The sequence below is a fragment of the Sceloporus occidentalis genome, unplaced genomic scaffold (genome assembly GCF_023333645.1).
Source record: "Sceloporus occidentalis isolate IW3139 unplaced genomic scaffold, rSceOcc1.0.p SCAF_5, whole genome shotgun sequence".
Taxonomy (NCBI): Eukaryota; Metazoa; Chordata; class Lepidosauria; order Squamata; family Phrynosomatidae; genus Sceloporus; species Sceloporus occidentalis.
The window spans coordinates 50,734,053-50,756,930 of NW_028316985.1; the positions used below are offsets into that span (position 1 = coordinate 50,734,053).

Genomic DNA, 22,878 nt, shown 5'->3' on the forward strand with positions numbered 1-22,878 from the left:
TTAGAATAAATAGCAAAATAAATAAGAAGGCAAAAATATCCTCACCGTGCACTCAAGGGATGTTGCAGACATAAGGGAATGGATCATTGTGCCAAAGGAAGCATATTCTGGACTTTCTGTTGCCATCACTTCCATTTCCGCCTGTGATTTTTGTGTTCCCAAAGACACTGCAGGAGAATGTGATGAATCTGTTATTGTGACATTTGGTAAGCTAGTGATCCTTATTTGCTGTGGTTCGGTCACACTGTAATAAGGTCCAAATGATTTTGGTGGAGGAACTCTAGACCAATCAGATGCTGTCACATCAGAGAGTGTGACTGGTTTTGCTGGCACTGTGCTGCCTTCACTGATAAATGGAGTCACCTGAATTGGGAGCAGTGACAGCTCTTTAGTGTGTGTACTTTCCTGTATTTCTGAGGTTTGATTACTTGCTAGGGAATATGCAGTTTCCCTAGCAGAAGTTGTATTTTTAAGTTCAGATGTCGGTGCTACACTCAGCTCTCCTCCACCTGAGGTAATCACTTCTGCCGTTTTAATCGGCATTGTTCTGAAGTCTTCTGTGGAAAACCTGGGTGTAAACAAAGTAATATTTGAAGCATACATCATTGTTTGGGAGGTAGCAGGAATTGGAACTGATGCTGTAGCAGTGTGAAATTTCAAACCAACAGGAGAGAATTCAGTAACTTGCTCAGTTTTAGGAGGACCTGTTGTGCCCACAGATGATAGTAAACTAACTGAGGGGCTAAGGGAGTACTTTTCAGTAACATCTGCCAGAACTGATGTAATATTTGAAAGTGCACCCACAGTAAATGCTTGCTCTGCAAACTGAGTACTGAATGTACTTGGTAATGAGGACAATGTTCTATTGTCCACTGGAATAGTCAAAGAACTTGTAGCTTTCCAAGACAGCACAGCTTCATCTGAGACCTTCACAGGAGGTAAATATGTTGTACCTATTGTAGAAATATCTGCACTTGATAAAGGAATAACTGAAGGAGATGCTGCAAGATAAGAATCTGGGCTTCTTGAGGTAGCTTTCTCACCAAGTGATACCACTGGCATTTGTATGTGAGTAGCAGTTGGTATCAGAGAAAAAGTCGTGCCAGTTTGGTGCATTATTGATGAATGTGCAGAAGGAGATGCTGAAACAGAGATCTGAGGAGTAGAAGATCTTGTTAATACTGTGAGTAAAACAGATGGACTTGCAAAAGACGAAGTTCCTGAAAACTCTGCAAAAGTAGTAGATGTATCTGCACTGTGAACTACAGATGAAGCTTTTAATTCTGTTTGTGGGACAAACTTATCGACACTGGCTTTAGAAGTTGTTTGTACAGTATCATATGGCATCTTTATAGGTAACTCTGAAGTACTACTTGGCAAAGCCCTGGTCCCAGTAAACTCTGATGAACTCATAAAAACAGCTGGTACTGCAGATGAATCTGTATGCAGTACGTGTTTACTTTCTTTTGGACCTGTACTAGCTAAAAATGGTTTGGAAGCTTGAGGGACACCCGGGAAAGAACCTGTGGAAGGGCCTATATGAAAGCTCTTTGAGACAATTGTAACTTCTCCAGTTGCTTTAGGTCGCTGAGATGTAATTGGAGGCGTCACTAATGCAGACATTGAATGTGTCACATTCAGACCCAATGAAGATAACGTTGTAGGTCTTTGAGTAGCAACTGAAGATAATATTCCACTGTGTATATCGGCAGTTGTGGTAAAATGTTTTGTAGTTAAGGGAACAATATATTCAGGTGTCACAAGTGTTTTTGGTGATGAAACAGATGTATGTAGCAATGTTTTAGTTTCTGTCTTTGAGACAGGTGGAATTGTCATTGAGTCTGAAGATGAGATGCTATAAAGGGGCCTTTTATCAAATACAGTAAATTTAGAAGTAAATAAGGGAACTGGAGGCATAGTACTGGGGAATGAAGACAGATAGGGCTTACTTTTTGAAACCACAGTAAATGTGTGTGTTGATGGTGAATGTGTAAACAATGTGGGACTTGGAAGAGATGATCTTTCTGTTAATAAAGATTGTGTTGCTGCACCTATCAACACAGGAGAAGGGCTTGTGGAAAGACTTCCAGTTGTTAAAAGGCTTATAGGTGTTTCAGCAGATGCAAAGCCTTGTTGAACAGGTAATGTGGCTACTGCAGCAGAAGGGATTGTAGATCCTAATGGTTTTGTGGATGTGGTCATTAGAGGAAATGTTGTCGATAGCTGTATAGCTGAAGTTTCAGAGGGCAATGACATGAAGAAAATGGGACTTGTACTGTTGGATGTTGTTTTTACGGTAGTTGTTGAGATTGAAGCAACTGGGAAAGTTGTTGGAGATGTAGATCCAGTTCTTCCAAATGGTGTTGTGGCACTGTAGCTATCAAGCAAAGTTGTGACTGTGTGAAATGAAGCTGCTGTATGAAGATCTGTAAGCATTTGCTCATTACTCTTTATTTTCTCAGTTGTTATTTTGGTAGTCAGATTAATATATATTAGCTCAACTCCTTCAGTAACAAATTTTGGAGGCATTTGTGAAGATGTTTCCACTGTGTCTACTAGATGGGTGCTTAGCAGGGTAAGCTTTGTCCCAGATGAAGATTCTGTAGGTTTCACAGGTATGCCTATAAAAAAAAAAAAGGTTGTTGTTGTTATTCCATAGCAGCTTCCTCTAATTTGGTACCCACTAGATATTTTGGCACCAGAAAGGCTTCTCTGCGGTAAAGAAAGGGAGAGGGAAAGTAGACTGCACTTAGTTTCCTCCACTTCTAAAAAAAGTGGAAAATACAGGTGTAAGGCCCCCAACCTGGATGAAAAGGGAAGTGTAGTAACTGGCAACTCTGCACAGTTTGGGGCATAGTTTCCAACTTCCTCAGGGGACATGCAGGTAAAAGCTTAATTAGGCCCATGTATTGCCCTTGCTGACTAGGATGAGTAGCAGAAAATGTTTTGCACTGCTTTGTTGTTATAAAATTATGTAAAAGCAACAACAAAATTTGTAATGGAAAGTGGGCCTGACAATTTTCTCTGCCAGCAAAATATTGGAGAAATACTTTGAAAATTATGGAACTGACATATTTTAAAAGAAAGAGATAGGCTTTTATGAGTTATCCATATATATAGAATTTAGAGTTCCAATTTTTAAATTACTAGAACAATTCTTTGCATATTTTCTCAAGGCTCAAGAAAAATGCTTGGGCCCTGACTATGTTACATATATCTTTTTCGTTCTCAGTGATACTATTCATTATTTCTTTCCTAGGCACTGGAGACTCTTCCATGCCCCCCTCCCCATGTCCACTGAACCAAATGTCTACCCTACTTTCCCCTCATGCCCCAGCCACATGTCTGGCTTGCATGCATTGTAAGCAGCAGAGCTCTGGAGTATCTTCCCAGCTGATAGAAAACCACAGTGTGAAAGAAGGAGGGAGGGGAACAGGAAAAGAATTTCTTCCTCCTGTTTCTGATCTTCATGTACCACCAGGAGCTCCTTTCCTGCTTGGCCCAAAACAGAGGCACTCACCCAGCCAGCTGGCTTGAAGTCACCAACCAGTGGCCCCTGCTCCTTGCAATGGATTTTTCTTCAACAGGGCACAAGTACACTCTTAGCAGTCCTGCTTTTACTCACTAGAAAGTATGCACAGAACTGAAAATGCTAATATAGCACATTTTATTAAAAGACACCAAAATATCTCTCTAACACTGAGTGATATCACTTATAACCAACGTGTATTATATTACTGTGGTAAGTTTGGACCATTGTATAAGGACACTTACAGTCTTCTGGATAAACACATTTAAGTGTGACTTCATCAAGAATCATGTCTTTAGAACAATATGGTAAGCATCCCTCAACCCTACAAATAAAAAAGTTCAAGAAAAAATGCACAGTAATTATTTCTGCAGTCTTTTTTAAAAGGCAAAAATTCTGATGTTTCCATGGCTGTAATCATCTTTCCCCAATCTGACATCCTCCAGATGCAACTCATATAATCCTACATCTGCAGTGCTGTGGGATTATGAGAGTTCTTACCAACACATCTGGAAGAGACCAGATTGGGAAAGGCTATACAAGCACTACTCAGAGACTATTTCAATGAAGAAGGAAGAGGGAACTGGAAGTTTTGGCCTACTGTACTATCCTACACACACACACAACTACCTTAGTGTCACCATAAGTCAGAAAATACTTGAAGGCACACAACAAAAAAGTGGATATGGATATGCAGCAGATAGGTTCTAGAATTTTTGTCAGCACCACCACCAAAAATTAACAGCTGTCTAGTATTATTGAAAGGGTTATTTTGTCTTTGCTATTAGATTTTACATGGTAGTTCATTACTAGGCAAACTCTCCTGTTAACAATATGTTTATTCTCCACATGTTCTTTTATCTATTAGGATGGAAGTAATATGCCTCTTCACAGCAAGTTATCATATCTATCGGAATGAATTGTACACACCTGTACATCTCACTTCCCTTTGTTTGATTCTGCCCTGTGTTATCTTGAGGATCCATCTTCCAGGTTCCTCACTCACAGCCCCATTATCTAACCATGAGTGTTGGACCACAGCCCCATTATCTAACCATGAGTGTTGGAACCACTGACCTTGGAATAGCCTGGCTAGAATTTGTTGTTTAGAGACCCAGTCCTACCACCTGATGCAAAGGGATACTGGAACTGTTAAACGACTTTTATGTTTCTTCTGCAGTAAATCACCTCCCACATTGATTTACCACTAAAGATTATCTTTTGGCAATGCAGGGGCCTAAATTGCAACTAGATCCAGTGCTGAACAAAGTGAAATTCTGAAATCCTGCAAACAGAAAATTGTTGCCATCTCCAGTACAACATGTTATGCCTTGCAAGGCCAGGAAACTGCCACCTGCACATCAGTCTAGAATAGTGACTTCCTTCTTCTCCCATTACTTTCCAGGTTCAGTAAACAGTCCACACACCTGAAGCCTGTTCTGAATTTCCACTTGGATAGAACATATGTATTGACAAGTTAGAGGTATGATGGCTGGTCTAGTATACTAAAAACCTGAGGTCCAAATACTAGAGTAAACAGCAAAGCAATGGCTGGGAAAAAATGGAAGACCCACACTTAGAATGAAGGAGCAGGCCCAGGCCTATGAGCTCATGGAGCTAACTTGTTTTCTGCTGCTCCAGAGACTAGGATTCAGAGAAATGGATGCAAGCTACAAGAAAAGAGATTCCACCTCAACATTAGGAGGAACTTCCTGACAGTAAGAGCTGTTCAACAGTGGAACACACTCCCTTGGAGTGTAGTGGAGTCTCCCTCCTTGGAAGTCTTCAAACAGAGGCTGGATAACAATCTGTTGGGTATGATTTGACTGGATGGCCCTTGCAGTCTTTCAATTCTATGATTCTATCTATGCTTCTATGCCCAATCTAGAAATTTGTTTTTAGCCCCAGAACTCATCTCCGAAGTCTTTCACACATAAATCCATACCTGATCCTCTCCTTGTTGCTTACACACACACAAACTCTTTCTAGTTTAAATAGTTCAATCAGAGGAAGAAAGGAGAGAGGTCCTTTTGGTTATAGAACTCAGAAACTCTCACCAACCTTCTACAAACCATGTATAAAGTTGTCAATAGACTCTAGTCTATCTTCTGTCCATCCCTTAACTACAACTGTGCTATTTCAAGGACCTTTTACATGTTCAGGCCTATATTTTCTAAAACTACCGATGGGTGGGGCTTATATGAACTGTAGGCCAAAAAACTGAGGCCAAAGTATCCACACCCCTGTTCTACACATTGGGACATTCAATGAGACACATTTGCCTTTGCAGGAGTTAGAAACCATATTGCTTTATAATCAAACAAAATCCAACTTTTTGAAAAAAATGTCATCAAGACTTTCCATACAGGTTAATGAACATAGACAATGGAAAAAAGATTACACAAAATAATGGTTACAGAAAATATTTGTACTCACGGTGGAAGAAATCTGCATGCTGTTCCTTCAGGATCACTGCAAGTTTTAACACAAGGACTTGTGCAAGGTTCATATCTCCATTCACACATCCTCCTATAAGGCACTGCTGTATGAAGTTCTGAGAAACAACAAAAACATATTTTATTTAAAAAAACCACAATTTTTAAAACTTGCTTCACCAAATAAAAAAGCATTTGCAGCAGGTGCTAAACATAACTGGAAACAAGTTTAAAACAAACCACAGTAATCACACCATTAAAATAATCACAAAGGGCAGAAAAACATTAAAAACATTTAAAAGAAAATGCATCTTTACACCCTTCCTAAAAGGAGCATGAGTGCAAATTATCACAGTTCTAAAAGGAGGACATTTCACAGTCTGGGAACAACACAGGTAAAAATCCTCTTCAGCAGGCTTGTTAGTTGGGCCTCTCAGGTAATGGCAGCCTCAAGAGGGTTTCTCCTGAAGATTTGAAAATCCAGAAGAGTTTGTAATGGCCCCTTCGATGCAAACTGTCTCTATACCATGATCAGTGCTGACAGGGAAGTATAAATTCACTTTGAAGAAAAAGTAAGGCGAAAGTCAGTGTTCCTGATGCAATCTTCTTGGAGGCAGTATTCCATCTGTATTGACTTGCTTAATAGAAACAAATTAACTTCCATCAAGTCAACTTTGACTTGTGGTGACTCTATGAATGAGAGACTTCCAAGTCCCTCGTTACCTACCATCCTGCTCAGAGCTTACAAATTCAGGACAGTGGCAGTACAGTACATGGTCTTCCTTTTTTCCTTCTCCCTTCCACCCTACAAGCATTATTGCCTTCGGCCATGATGTGACCAAAGTACAACAGCCTCAGTTTTGTCCTCATGTTGTATATTACAGCTAGATATCTTTTTCTTTTTTCATTGTGTGTACACTGTAGAACATCAGTGGGTGATGTCTGTCCTTTCATAGCATAATACTGAGGGATCTGTATCACACAGGGTCATAGTGAAGGGTGATGGAAGTTGCTATCCAGCAATATTTGGATGGCTACACTTTCACCATCTCTGGCTGTCCAAACCATGCGTTGAGAAAAATGGGTTAGTGAGAATGATGTGTTCTTGCATATCTATACAGTGGGTCCTTGTTATCCACTGAGGTTTGATTCTAGGATTCCCCTGTAGATAACAAAATCCATGGATACCCAAGCCCCATTAAATATAATGGCATAGCAAAATGATGTCCCTTTTATAAAATGGAAAATCAAGGTTTGCTATTTGGAATTTATACTTTTTAAAAATATTTTCAAGCCATGGATGCTTGAATCCGTGGATAAGGAGTGCTAACTGTATCATGCTTTTATAACATACAGCATGTACTTTAAACACCAGGAAAACACTAATTAATAGTAAAACTTTCTGAAAGCTGAGGGCATATCAGAGGAGTGGCAATATAAAATCACCCCAGTCATTATAGGAGAAAATGGAAGTCTTCATATCACGTGTTATACCATGGAGGCCCTCTTGAAATCTCACAGGAGAGAAGTAAGTATAGTACATGGCTTTGAGTCCCAATTTTGGGAGAAAAGCGGGATATACATAACAACAACAGCTAAACTTTTTTATCTACAAGTAGTTGTAAAGTCTCTGTGCTACTACAATAATGTAACATCTCCCATTCACCTAACCAGTTATCATGTGTAACTCACCCTCTATACTGAAGCTGCTGGACCGTTTAAATTCTTCAGAGTTGTCATACTTTGACACTTTCACGGCAGAGGTAGTGAGTATAATGAAGAAACCTTTCTTCCTATGCAGTTCAAATGCACTATAACCTGGGATCCAAAGACCCTGATGATGGAAGAAAGTTGCCCTTCTACGAAATGCTGGGCTTGCATCCCACTGTTCTAAGCAAACACTTTTGTTGTCATGAACATATAAGAAGTAGTTTGGTCTTTCTGCAGACTCAAGCGAAACCAGAGATGGAGCTGCCACAAATTAAATCCACAACAATAAACAGTAAGCATCAGCTACCAAATCCTAAATGTTGTAATACAGCTAAAGTTCTATTTAATACTAAACCAATTCTTGCAAGGTTATACTAAGATTTGCTAACGATATATTAATGTGGCTTATTTTCATAATAATTATTCTTGTACTATGCCTACACTAATGGAGAGGGCATGCAGCAGATAGAGTTCATGATTAAGGAGCAAAGACACCAATGGTTTAGAGAGAAAAAACTAAATGCTTTATTATAAGAACATCATTCAAAGATAGGAAAATTATTCAGGTACTAAGCTCATCTAGCTTAGGGAACAGCTGAGAGAGGAACTGGGGGAAGAGGAAGAAAACCATCCCAAAGGGGATCAATTTACATCACAGAGAGGTCAGGATAGGTAGACAAAAAGGGAGGATACTTTGGGTCACTCAGACTATGCAGCCTTATTACTACTATCCTCAGTGAGGTAATCTTTGCTCTTCGATGCTAAATGTTAACCCAGTTCTAATATGTACACATTATGGGTGAAATTCAAAAAGATTCAGAATCTGAATCAGAGTAATAACTCATTAATAAATGAAGATTATTGAACCAAGGTGTGTTTTCTATATTTATCAACTTAATTATGAAACCTGTACAAAGCAACATCTTAGAAATTGTGTAATACGTGTCTGTATAAAAGTACTCAGCAATTCAGTTTGGAACTTAACTATTTCTTTTCTTTTTCAATATTAAATACAATCATTTATGTTTAAATACTGGAGAAAGACCCTTACATCTGAGATTATATTCAAGCATTTTACACAGATCAGAAGACTACCAAGGTTGGAAAAATTCTGCTGGGGTACATTTTTGTACTTTCCTAGACCTTGTGAACCACATTTTTTTTCCAACATCCTCAAAATCTTAATAAAAACAAAAATAACCAACATCTTAACGAAGCAATTCTATATGGTATGTGAGGTCAATGAAGCGACACCTCAAATCCTCTAAATATTTCTATGTCCTGCAATGGGTAGGAAATGTGGGTAGTAGTGGGAGCTCAGGACTGCTAAATTTGTAAAAAGTTAAATTCTTCCCTGTCTTAACTGTACAAAGACAAAGTTCTGTAAAAAAAAAAAAATCTGTACAAAAATCCCACACAAAGATAAAAAGCCACCTTGAATCCCATTTTGGTAGAAAGGCAGGATATAAATTCCCTAAACAAACAAACAAACAAAAATTTCCCTTGACTCTTTTATAGCTTAACAAATTTACTCATATTTTCAAAACTTTGTTATAAAACCATTCTCTGGTATAGAAAGGTTAAATTTTTTCTTGTAATTCCTAAAAACAGGTTTGATCACACTAAATTCTAAAGATAAAACTTACATAGTATCTTATCTTTGAAAAGTCCAGGAGTTAACATAAAATTAAAATACACATTTCCACTGATACTGATTCTAGGCAAAGGAAAAATCTTTTTGCTGGTGATATTGACTCCTATAACAGTATCATTCTGACCATAGCTGGCCAAAATGTATGGTCCTTCTCCAAGCCCTGGAAGAGGGAAATGACAATCAAATGTTAAACAGAAGAAAGAAAATAAAATGAGAATGAAAGAAAAAAATTGCTTACCCCACTGCTGGTAAGGTATTGCTTTTATAACTCTAAAAGAGTAAGTAAAATGGAGAATCTACAGAAGCAATAAATAAGTACTATTCTGTTCAACAATCCTGTTAATCATGATCAAGATCCTTCCTTAATATCAAATGGCAAGCATGTCCTGTTCAGTTGTGATTACCTTAATTCAATTTTCCTCCTTGTAGGGAGAATTTTATTTTGGGATTTCAAAAATCAAGCAGATTTCATAGCTTGATAATGGACACAGGTGAGAATTAGCTATTGTGGATGAATAGTCATTAACTACTCTCTGAAAGCCACAATTTCACTTTCTGTTCAGAAGGGCAAATAACATTGTACCATTTTTTTTCTTTTTATCTAACCATTTTAATTTTTTAATGAAAAGAAATTGGATAAAATTAGTAATTGAAGTCTTCTTTGCTCACACATTCACACAGTAGTGGGAAGAGAAACTGACATTGCAAATGAGATGATATTAAAGAGGTAATTAATCTCTGTTCACTCAAACCACAAGTAATGAGTAATAAGAAGAACCTTGGCTGTCTATACAGGTTGGGATGGTGTGTGCATTTTATGACAATAATTGCCATGAATAAGACCTGAAGAATACAGAAGGACAGCATAGAAAGTATTAGAATGTCATAGGCTGATAGTGATATAATCACATTATTTAAGATGAATATGGGGGCGCGTTACAGACCGCCGGATTGCGGCGGTCTGGCTCCGCCTCCGCTTTCAGCGTCCGGGAGCCGCAGCGGCCAAACCACGCGGCTCCTGGACGCTCTGAGGAAGAAGCGCGGAAATCGTGCTCCTTCCTGGACCCCGGAAGAGACGCCGCGAGGCGCTAGTCGCGCACTCACAGTGTCACTTCCGGGGCACGATGTGTGGATGCACAGCATCCGCTACGTCAATATGGCGGCGGCCGTGTGGAACGGCCACCGCCATTTGTCACAGACTCTGTCCGTGATAGGGTTAGGGGCGTCTGGAAGAGACGCCCCTTTTTCAAACTGTAACCCGCCATAGTGTCCAATGTGGCAATGTCCTTAGGTTGGTTTCTATAAAACACAAAGAAGCAAAGGATTGACAACTCCAGAGGAAAGATTACTCTGGAAGCTACTGAGGATGCGTTGTGATACCCTAATATTCACTTCTACTGGTTCCTGCCACTCCCATCCTCCTCACAAAATAATGTAGATATGCGTACAAAATAACCTTCTGTCTGGACCATCTGGGTTTACTTGATACCTTCTTCCTGTAAACAGTAGAATAGCAAACTCTGTCCTTTATTATACTGATTTTGAATACTTGTTTATCTGCATAGTTCCTCAACTGTCACTTGTACATATTTGAACAATTTCTGTCTCATTGCTGAGACTTGATCTTCCCAATTCAAACACTTCCATGCTCCTATTAGACTAACCGAACCACACAAAATTTTCCTTGTGCTTTCTCTTGGACTGCAACTGTTCCTGAACCTATTTGTCTCACTGAATATACTAAAAAGCAGAGCATGGGGTGGGGAGTGGGGCAGATTCTCTTAAGGTTGCGCCCCACTGACAAATGATTAAAATGTTGTTATATATCAAATGTTGTGCTGATCATGTAAATGAAAGCATTTTTTGTATGAAGCAATTGGTCAGTAGACATCTATCTCTTGAATCAGAAGGATCGGATCTTGGAAAACTCTTTGCATTTTGTTCAGAATTTTTTTTAACATCCACAAAATTGCTACATACCTTGGTTGTAATAATCACAGTCATAAGCTGAAAGAAAAAAAAAAACAGGTACACTGTTTAGAAGCATTCATAGCAAAATCTAACTGGGGAATTCATTATCGGCAATAGTTCCAAAACAATTTCACAGTCAGGCAATAAAATCTGATTCACAAAAACACACCCTTCCATATTTTTTAACAGGGAGCATCATTTTCTGGGATCACCTTTCTAGTTACGCAATACACTGAATGTGAACATTTGAAATTTCAGTGCAGGTTTGCACCTACAAGATAGGCTTTAACCCATGCTTTAAATGCAATGGAAAATAAACTTTCCAAATTTGCTTAAACATTCACTTATTCTTTTATAAAATAGGCAAAGTTAATGCAAAGGCCAGTTCAAGAACCTAGGAATATAAAAATACCAGAATAAAAGTGAATTGAGAGATTGGTAGATAGTTAGGTTTAGATCTCTCAAATAGAATGATAAAGTATAGATTTTTACATAGGATCCATTTTTACAAATATAAATCACTACAGAACTCATATCGTATAGCTTAGGAAGAGGGGAGCTGTTTTTGCAGACTTCAGCTATTCCACACATCCCCTGTCCTTCTACTAGCAAAAAGGGGAATGACTTGCCTGTCCTGAATGAGTCTTTTTTAAATAGGTTATAAGGGCCCCCTGCACTGGTTAACACGAATAAATATCTATTTTTCAAGAGCAGAAGCACACTTCCAACTATTTCCAGGCTCTAGCTTGGCAGGACGCAAACTTCAGAGACTGTCACAGTCAGAAATGTGGCTTTCAGACTCGACAAAATTGTCCACTTCTCATACTGTTTACGGTATTGTACCACTACTTATCAGCATTAGCACTTTCAGCCTCTGTAATTTAATCAATCAATGAAGTGCAGAATAATCCACTTTCTCTACACCTATGTTTAAGGACATAATAAATACCATACATACGACAGAGAGAAGGAGATCTCCAATGAATTACTGCGCCCTCCTGGCAGCATTTGTGTGCATAAGCTGCAATACTTGTACACAGACATTCACAGTCCGCACCAAGATTGCAATTGCATGTGTCAGTATGGCAATTTTTGACAAATGATGTAACATCAATCTGAAAAACATGGAGAAGAGTCAACATTTCTGAAAAATGAGAGGATTGGTTAAAATGTTATTGAAATGCAGAGTATGGACTGTCAAAGTCCTTCATGGAAAATTGTGCAGTTATTTAAACGTATTGTAATTTAAATAAATTGATGCAAAAGGTATCATTATGGAATACTGACCCCTTAGAGGCTCAATTGGTACTTACATTGCTCTCATTCCAGTAAAAACATGGACCAACTGATTTGGAGCCTACATTATTTTTTACAGACCTTCACAAGTGCATGGTTTTGAATTGTTTTAAAATATTTTAACTGATTTTAATTTGTCTTCTTTTAACCTGTATCTGACTCTTCCTTTTGTTAGCAAGGAAGCTAACAAAAAATTCAGAACATAACAGCAGGTGAAGCACACAACTGAATCACATCACTATACTGAAACAACAACCTGCTTGAACTTATTGAACTTAGGAGTTTATCGCATGGCTTACTTACCCCTGCTGTGTTGAAGTGTCTTTCATGATAAAGTCAGGTATTATCACATGCAAAATGCCACCAATCCCACCGCCCAGCTAAATTCTGGCTAACATTCGGCTATAAGCTGCAAGCAGCTGGCCAATTTGCAAAGCCAGGAGCTTCCTGGTTTGGAAAAGAGGCTGGCTGAGCACAGCTTCTAGCCAGAGGTTGGCTAAGATTCAGCTGGGCAGCAACATCGGCACCATTTTGTGAGTGATAATACCTGACTTTATCCCAAAAGAGACTTCAGTGCAGCAGGGTAAGTTGTTTTTTAAGCCATGTGATAAATTCCTTAGATGACAAAAGCTAATCTAAGCAAATCTATCCTTGCCTGCCTGTAGAAAGTTCAACATGATTCATGATAGTTAAACATAAATATAAGAGGAGCCATAGAAGGCATGAAGAAAAAACTGGCGGAGGACAGCTGGGACCTGGCTTGGACCCGGTCTGATAATGGGCAGTGATTAGGTGGGCAATTTAGCATGCGACAATCCCCACCTCCATCCCGTGTCCTGGCTGCAGCCCGGGAGGCTTGAGCCAGTTTTAAAGATCATGCAATAAGCTCCTAAATTGAAGATAGGGCATGGAATGAAAGATTTTGAATGGAAAATTATTAAAACTGTAAAACATACATTTATTTAAATACACCAGAAACAGGAAACTAGCCATTGTGGCAGTAAGATATAACCAAAGAATGGATATGGGAAGGAGACTGCAGGCAAACTAGGTTAATTCTTTACTTTAGCTTTTACTTTAGCTATAGACATTGAAGAAAGACTCATGTGTGACCAATTTGTTTCAGGAACAGATGGATGTCAAACAGAAGTGACAGTTTATCAAAATTAATAAGATCCCATTATGTTGCATCACCTTGGAATTGCAGCTGCATCAGCTTTATATATATGTAAATGCCTTTGACTCCTGTATATGCATGTAAATGTTATTGAGTTGACCTATGTATTTTAACCTATGTTTGGCTACTCCCTTGAGAACTTATAATGATAAAAAATTTTAACGAAGTCAGGCAGTTATTACTTTCTTGCACTGGAAAGCAAATGCTGCCACCTGCTGTAATAACTTGCTCAGCTACTAAGCTCAGCCAGTGGTCATTTTAGCTCTGAATCTAGGCGTGCTGATTGGAGGTTTCTGAGAACTGTGGGCAATAAACCATTTCCACCCTTTGCTTGGTAGATAAATTGAATATGTTCTATCTATTTATACCACATCCTTTTTAAACTACAGATCTGTGGGTAGGTCAGTAACTGGTCTTGATGAGATGCCTTTGTGTGTGTTGTCCCTGGAAAAAGAAGTCCACAAGTGGCAAAGTTTGCCAAAAAGTGCCACAAAATAACAATGATGGGTAAGCCCTAGTGGATACAGCTGATGTTTCTTATGAATCAACTAAGTACACTCCTATCATAGGGCCAAAACACACTGAAGAAATAATCCACCTTGAAACCACTTTAACTATCCTGGCTCAATGCTAGGGAATTCTGAGAACTGTCGTTTTGGGAGACATTTAGCCTTCTCTTTCAGAGAGCTTTGGCACAACAACAAACTACAGTTCCCAGAATTCCATAAGACTAAACCAGGGCCGTTAAAGTGGTCTCAAACCGGATTATTTCTGCAATGTGTTTTGGCCCAAAGAGTCCATAAGTAACATGTGGTCTAGTAGAAACACTTGGAAGTACTAAGATGTGTAATGGCTCATATTATCAATCTAGTGTAAATATCTGATAATTACCTATTCTTCTTAGATGGTTTATGCAGTATTAACTTACCACATTGCGACAGGGAGCAAAAACATCACTGTACAAAACTGAGCATTCCTTTTTGGCGTAAGGGAACTTGCTCTGATGGACTTCACATGGTTTTATGGTTTCATTGGGACTTGCACACTGATTGACAGAAACACAAACAGAACAATTATCAATAACTGTATTTAGGCGTATCATGATTTTCTCTGCATGGTATATGTTCTTGGAAATGTCCACATAAAGTCAGAAGAGACATAGTGTTTGTTTTGTTATGCTCCAAGCCTGTCTCATGCCTTCCTTACAACTAAAAATATTCATCTGGAAAGGATCCTTGTTTATTTTTTTATTTTTATTTTTAAAAAAACCCTAAACCCTAATCCTTCTTTTTAGCACAAAATTTTTATGTTTTATGTACCACATATCATTGTTTCCAGAGCAGCCAACTGTAAATCATAAACAGAACACTGTTTAGCCAATGTATCATTTGGCTAAATTTTAGTGATTTGATTATAAGGGCAAAGGTGACTAACTAAGTTCATATAAAGCAGGAACAGTTGAAGCAAATTGTCTCCTGACAAAATTGCAAAAGAACAAAATAAAAACATCAGCAGAAAGAAAAAAACAGTGGAGATAATTATTTGTCCTTCCAAACCTTTTTAAACAAATAAATGTCACAATAGGAAAGATGTTATCTGCAGCATACACAAAAAGCCTCCAAATAAATTTATGTGCAGATATTATTATACGTACCCTGTCGGAACACATGAAATGTTTGCAAATGCTTATGTGTCTATTTCACTGTATAAACATGTCCAACCTCTCTCTGCTGATTGCTATTAGCTGTGTATATATTTAAAGAGACATATGTATATTTGTCAGAAGAGAACCAGTCTGGTGTAGTGGTCTGAGGATTGGACTACTACTCTGGAGACCAGAGTTCAATTCCCCGCTTGGCCGTGAAACCCACTGGGTGACCTTGGGCAAGTCACATACTCTCAGCTTCAGGAGAAAGCAATGGCAAACCTTCTCTGAACAAATATTGCCAATAAAACCCCATGATAGGATTGCCATAAGTTGGAAACAACTTGAAGGCACACAATAACAACAACAACAAATATTTGTCAGCAGCAAGGCCAGTCTTGCCATTAAACAGAATAAGGTGGAAGCTTTTAGGTGGCACAAAGGGACAGCAAATTTTTAGTTAATTTATAATTATTGAATCTTTGCTGCCAGAGAGATAATGAAATGCCTGTGAGAATTTCTCTGCCACATGCCAAAGCACTGTGACTGTCTTTGGGTACTGTACTCCTCTCTTTACAGAAGGGAGAGGAGGAAAATAAGCATAATTTCCTGCATCACTTCAGGCAGCAAATTGTTTTAGACTTTGAGCATGATATCTGAAACACCATTTTCTCCTACACAATCCTGATCTGGCTTTGAGATGTTTGTGGGAGGCTCTTCTCTAAGAGCTTTATCATACTAGGCAGGTAAATTGCAATTACATCAGAATAAGTGCATCTTCAGTTAAGGCTTATCACATGACATGATCCTCTTCTGTTATTCTCCTGGTGGGAGACCATTTGGAAAGTGTTTCTTTTTATTAACCCAAAAATCCATTAATGACTTCCTTTCCCATCATTGCTTTGCGACACTTTCCAATCCAATAGTTCAATTCCACTTTAATAATGCTGATTTTGAGTAGTCAGGGAGTAGTCAATGGGTGAACTTTAGATGTGGCTTAGGTGCGCTAGTGATCAGGTGAATAGGAGAAAGGGTGGACATTTCAATTTGATTTCCATTCAATTTGCAAAGTAACTGAGACATTAACAAAAAGAAGATATTTGGCAAATGGCTATCCTGCCTCTTGCTCCCCCCCACCAATCCTGGGCAGTGCCACAGCCGATTATGCCCAATTGGGAAGCACTTTCTGCCCTGGCACCTCCTGGGACTTGTAGTCCCAGCGCTGGGAGGAAGTGCCTCCCTTTCCAGCCCCTAGCCAGACAATCATGGGCCATGAAGTCTGCCCCGCGTACTGGGGTTGAGACCCACCAGGAGCCTGTCCAGCCTCTGTGGTTCTCTGCTGAGTCGGGCGGCCGCATTTATGAGAGGGTGTTGAAATGTTCTCGGCCCGACCCATGTCCAAACTTCTGAGTGTAATTTTGTCATTGTAGCTTGAAAGTGTGTTATGTTTTATTGTAAATTGCCAATTTGCAGGTGATTACTTTTTTATTCCAACACGGCTTTGGGAAATTATTATAACAAAAAGGCTTTTTAAAGTATGATGTACTGTTTTTATTTATTGTCTTTTTAATAAATGTTTTAAATTGTTCTTAATTTAAATTGTTTTCCAATTCATTGTTTAATTTCCTTTTAATAATAATTTTCTATATGTTTTATTTATATTTGCTTTACATCTGTATTGTTTTTCAAATGTTGTAAGCTTCCTTGAGTTCTGGTTCTATTAAAAAAAATCTGGCAGATTTAGAGTGTAACATATTAGTTATATCCATGTAGCAAACAAGCTGTATGAAGCAGCCTTGAGAAATAGCTATAATAGAGAAAGATCAGGCAGAGGATGGAAAATTAGTTAAGGCTTTTGTAATTTGATACGGCAGCACAGGAGTGGGAGCTGGGAGCACTTCATTGCACGGTTGAACTGCAAAGGCAGTGGCTGAACAGAGGCAAAACATGTTTTTAAAACCACTGCTTCAGCTAAATTGGAGATATTACATTCAGATATATGGAGGGTCTAGTTAGAAAACCAAATCAGGAAGGAATTCATCATTTCCCTTTTTACATTACCATATCATGGTAAATAGCAGCATATGAGATAGTATTGGAGGTTTCCAGAAGTATTCAGAATTTCCAGATCTTTTTTGTTTTAATTTTACCTGCATATTCATGGTTTTCCATTCAAAACCTTCCTTGAAATATCCTGAGTTTCCTTCACTCCCCCCTCCACATTCTTCTTCCTCCTATCCCACCAATCAAGTGTCACATTTAGACTCAGGCAACATTTCAGTGGTATACTGATAGTGCAGGTGGAAGAAACTCACTTCTGGTTTCTCAGAGTGGGATTTCATTTGTAAATAATGGGAGCAATCATCTTACCATTCTCATGGAAACTACCGTATATACTCGACTATAAGTCAACCTCATGTGTAAGTCGAGGGTAGGTTTTGGGGCCAAAATTATGAGTTTTGATATAACCCATGTATAAGTCGAGGGTAAAACTTAGAAGCCTATAGCAAATGATCTAAAGGATGAAGCAACGCAAAACAATGTCAAAGAACTTATAAAATTCCAGCAGACATAACTGTTTGTGCTCATTCTAAAGGATGGATGGATGAGAGAATAGAGGGTATCAGTGCTTCCAGGACAGATTATGCTCTTGCTTTTCATCAGGGAATGGTTCCTTTTTAAAATAAGAGTTAAAGTATAGTACTTACATTGACCCGTGGATAAGTCAACTCAGGTTTTTGGGGTCAATTTTTTAATTAAAGTTTTATTAAAGTTTAAAGTATACATGAGTATATACAGTACATGAACTGCAATTCTCCTCTCAAACAAAGTATCCACTCCTGGAGGATCATGTGTGAGTACAAAGAAAAACAAAATTACCTTGTTTTCCTTGTTAAAAAAAATGTGATGCCTCCCAAATTCACACCATGTTGCAGACTTGGGGGGTAAAACAGACTGCCCCAAAGGGTGGCTTCAAGCCATGTCATCTGAAGGCAGACTGGGACCACAGAATCTGCACACTGTGGCCACAATCTGCCTTGAAACTGCCCAAAAAAGAAGCAGCAAAAAGCCAGCTTTTCCCAGCCACCATGGCTGGAAGCTGTCTTTAAGGTGCTCTGGTGGCGGGCGGCATATAAACACCATGCCATCTGAGTACTGGAAGGCAGCCCATATGTGGGCAGCTGAGCAACTTCCAGGCATCTTGGGGGTGTGTGTCATCTCTTCGCCATGCCTCCATGCCAGCTCGAAGCTGGCTTTTTATGCCGCTGTGTTTCTGCCCTCAGTTAACATCGGAGCCCACCAGTCATGAGTAGTTGGAATTAGAAAGTGATTGAACAGAAACATAAGAGAAATACATATCATTATTATCATATTGATGGGTTTTATAGCTTGCTTGTTTTAAAGTAACCAAACCATTCTATGTTGTTGTACTCTTAACGCCAATACGTATGCCATTAGAATGGAATGAACATTAAGCCTGTTCACATGCTTACCTGTCCTATTGCCCAGCTCTCTCCAAAAATCTGAGCATTTTTTATTTCCATGTTGTTGGATGTAATCAGATCATTTGAAGTGTATTTATCAAAATTTCCACACAAGCCTGACAATTTCCCCTGAAATTATAATAGTATTATTATTTTTTGATTGATTGATTCAGTCATTGAACTGTTAAATTTAAATAATCAAAGCAAGTATCAGGCTGATGACACTATTACACAAATTGTTTTCAGCAACAAAATTAAAATTTCAGCATTAAATGTGCAGAACAGATAAACTGAGACTTCCATAAAGCTGCCCTATTTCATGCTGATTTATACTGAACATACTAGCTCCTCAAAACAGTCTCTAAAATTTACATCTGTAATTAAGGTATTAATTAAGCCCTCCCTCCAGTCCATCTGCCTTGGTCCAAGCCTCGGAGGTTGAGAGGAACTGCTGGACCTCTTACCCTTTCCCTCCACCACTCCCTTCTCCTTCTGTGTCATGTCTTTTTAGATTGTAAGCCTGAGGGCAGGGAACCGTCTAACTAAAAAGATTGCATGTACAGCGCTGTGTAAATTTACAGCACTTCATAAATAAAGGTTAATAATAATAATAATAATAATAATAATAATATAATGCCCTGTATATGGGGCTGTACTTGAAAAGGACTCATTTAAAGTAAGATTCCTTTGATAAGGAATAATGTAGTAATCAGACTGTTGTCAGGTACATATGAGTTTTTCGGACCACTTATCACCAGTCATGCACCAATTGCACTAGCTTCCAATCTGCTTCAAAGCTCAGTTCAATATATTGATTTGGACATGTTGTTATATTGACTGGACACCTTGGCTGGACACTGCAGAATTAATGTGATTTGACATCACTTTAACTGCTATGGCTCAATGCTATGAAATTCTAGGTTCTGTGGTTTTGTGAGCTATTTAACCTTCTTTCTCAGAGAGCTCTAGAGCTACAACAAACTACAAATCCCAGGATTCACAGAATGGAGCCATGACAGTTAAAAACAATATCAAGCTGCATTAATTCTGCAATGTGGTAGCAGCTCTTCTGAGGGTAGAGTAACATGATTACTCTTTTTTAAGACTTTTTTGTTTATAACATAGTATTTACATAAACTTCAATCAGTTAAATGCCCATAATTGGCAGAAAATGTCTGAAGTGATTGTTGCCATAGTAAGAAAGAAATTGTCTCTTTCCCACTGGGAATCCAGCTTCTCTCCCTGCAGGATGATTTGTGTGTTCATATTTGGCAGCATGTAAGAGAAAGATATGAAGCCACCTCAGACAGAATGGAGAAAATGTCCACAAGGAGCCCTGGTGGCACAGAAGGAGCCCTGGTGGTGCAGTGATTAAATATGGTACTGCAGCTGTTTACACACAGCCACAAGGTTATCAGTTCAATTCCAACCAGGGGCTCCAGGGTCGACTCTGCCTGGCATCCACCAAAATGAGTACCCATCTTGTTTGGGAGCAAATAGCTTACACACTGTAAACTGCTTAGAGACTGCTTTGTTCAGTATGAAGTGGTATAGAAATGTAGCAGCTAATCTAAGAGCTCTCCTTTTCCTCAATTTGCAATGAGAAAGCATGACCCACACATTTTGTTGAAGCTGTCATGCTATTTCCAGTTCTGACAAATACAGATATTTTTCAACCTACATGCCTCTAGTAAGTAGAAGATTTTTATGGAATTCATTTATGTGCAACATTTTGAAAAAAGTAGGCAAAGGTAAATATCAATTCTCAAATGTCTAGAAAAATACAGTTAACAACATGGGATAAGTTTGCCATTTAATTCCTCCTTCAACGGTTTATCAGGGTATGGTTTGTGGAACACAATCCTTTCTGCAAATACTCAATTTCTGGAAAATACAAGATGCTTAACTTCATATCAATTTACCTTCCACCGAGCTCCAACTTTGATGTGAATTGTGGTCTTCCTGTCCCATAGTACTGTGATCTCCTGCTCTGGAAAGTGTACTGCTGTATAAAATCCTGCCTTCCAAAGCTGATACTTGGATTTGTTTTCATGTTTCTTCAGCATCCTCTGTAAATCAATTAGATTACTATAGTAACATGTAACAATGCAAAGGGCTCTTGCATCACCTTTGAGACTAAATGAAAGAAAGAAGCTGGCAGCATGTACTTTTATAGGCTGGAGTCTACTTCCTCAGATGCATGGAGTGTAATGAGGATTCAGGGATAGACCTATTTAAGCAGGCTGTGTGAGAGAATTGCAACAGAAATTCAAAACTTTGTGGGTATGGAGATGAGGTGACAAGCTCAATATAAACTATAGTCATGGGGGGAAAGGCAGAAGGAAAGGTATTGCCTAAAGCCAAGGTAAAGGAGGGGGGGGGGGGAATCTATACACAGACATTCAACTAATACGAAAGTAGGAACTAAATAATAGACTAAAATGATGCTTATTGTTCAAAATTAAAAACCTTTTTTTAAAAAAATGACAAACTCTATCAATATTATTCTTAGATGGAGGCACTATTACATGGAGAGAAGCTGGCTCTTTTAACATTTCCAGTCCAATCTCTATGTAGTTAGTTTACACCATCACTTTCATTTAGTTTAAACACACCTATGCATCATAACAATTTGTATTTACCGCAACCACAGTTCAGATAAACTTGTGACCAAATACAGATGTACAGCAAGACTTGGTCCTGTATTTCTTTGAAATACGCCCAAATCTCACACCACACAGAAAAGCACCTAAATATCAGGACAGTTCCCAAAGTTTTCTGAGATACAACACAGATGTATCAAGTTAATTTCTGAATATGCATGCAAGGTCTTGGCTACATCTGAAGCAGTCATCTCCACTGGGTCTCTATGGGAGATCCATTGAAAACTGAAGTTGTACTAAACATGGTCTGAGGCTAAAACATATGAGGATGAAGTAAAAAAGAAATGTGAGTGATGCAACGAAACAGCCATATCCAAAGTAAATGTCCATCAGACTGCCAGCTCCTGTCCTGAATTAGGAACTCTTAGGCCTTTAACAACTGCTTCTCAAGGAGAGAAAAAAAAGGAGCAGGCTTGGCTTTTTTTTAACATCAATATCATAAGAGAAGCAAATTCTCCTTCCGGGAAAATGTTAAAGCTATTCTAAGCAAAATGTTGAGAACTCTTCAGTTAAGACATTTGGACAAGGCAACCATGACATTTCTCCTAACATTATTACTACTGTCATTTTCTGATAATTTTTTTGCTTTCATTGGAAGTTAATTCAGATTATTTGGTGCAGTAGTCAGGATTTATTCTCCCAAAACACTATGACTAGGAATTAATGGCAAGAGACCAAAATTATTAGCTCCAGTTCTGTCAGACCAAGTGGAATACCGCTTATACAAATGACTATAGAGGGGAAAGCATTAAAAAAAGCAAATGAAACTTTTGTTAAGTGAGGATTTGAGAATATTCTACAGGAAGAGGTGCCCTCCTGACACAATGGAATATCACAACACTCATACTTTCCCATAATGGCAGGGAAAGGAATTACGGGCCAAGACACATGAAGGCTCTGGGTTGGGGAAATAACATTTTAATGGTATTGTAAATACTGGTTTGTACTGTGCTTCAAGAAAGTCAAGAAAGGAAAAACAAAACATACCTGTAAGTCTAGGGGTTCACTGAAAAAAATCTCAGCATCTCCAACAGAAATAAAAACATTTTTTGAGCAGACAATGTCATTATCAAAGCACTTCTTGTTTTGAACAATTACAGACAAGTTTGAACTGTTGGCACCCTGTGGAGGAAAAAAAGCTTGTTATGAACACGATTATACATCAGTCTAACATCCACACAACAGATCTACAGACAATTTGGCAACTAGTACATCCCTTTTCCTTAAGTGGCACTCCAGCTGTCTTGGGCTGTTTTGTGGTTCAGCCTGAGTTAATGCTGTCTTAAATCAAGTTACTGTATGTCAGGATGACC

At 38.6% G+C, this 22,878-nt stretch overlaps 1 protein-coding gene across 1 annotated transcript in view; it reads right to left on the reverse strand.

The window, feature by feature from the left end:
* Window positions 1–22,878, reverse strand: part of LOC149312146 (otogelin-like protein) — a 111,731-nt gene that overhangs the window by 36,690 nt on the left and 52,163 nt on the right. Inside the window, exons 25-35 of the mRNA XM_089527174.1 lie at window positions 22,553–22,687; window positions 20,825–20,959; window positions 18,912–19,031; window positions 14,701–14,817; window positions 12,258–12,414; window positions 11,309–11,335; window positions 9,321–9,488; window positions 7,657–7,935; window positions 5,966–6,083; window positions 3,775–3,854; window positions 46–2,621 (exon numbers count right to left, since the gene is read on the reverse strand). Of these exons, the coding sequence (XP_089383300.1) occupies window positions 46–2,621; window positions 3,775–3,854; window positions 5,966–6,083; window positions 7,657–7,935; window positions 9,321–9,488; window positions 11,309–11,335; window positions 12,258–12,414; window positions 14,701–14,817; window positions 18,912–19,031; window positions 20,825–20,959; window positions 22,553–22,687 (3,912 nt within the window). The remainder of the gene's footprint in view (window positions 1–45; window positions 2,622–3,774; window positions 3,855–5,965; window positions 6,084–7,656; window positions 7,936–9,320; window positions 9,489–11,308; window positions 11,336–12,257; window positions 12,415–14,700; window positions 14,818–18,911; window positions 19,032–20,824; window positions 20,960–22,552; window positions 22,688–22,878) is intronic.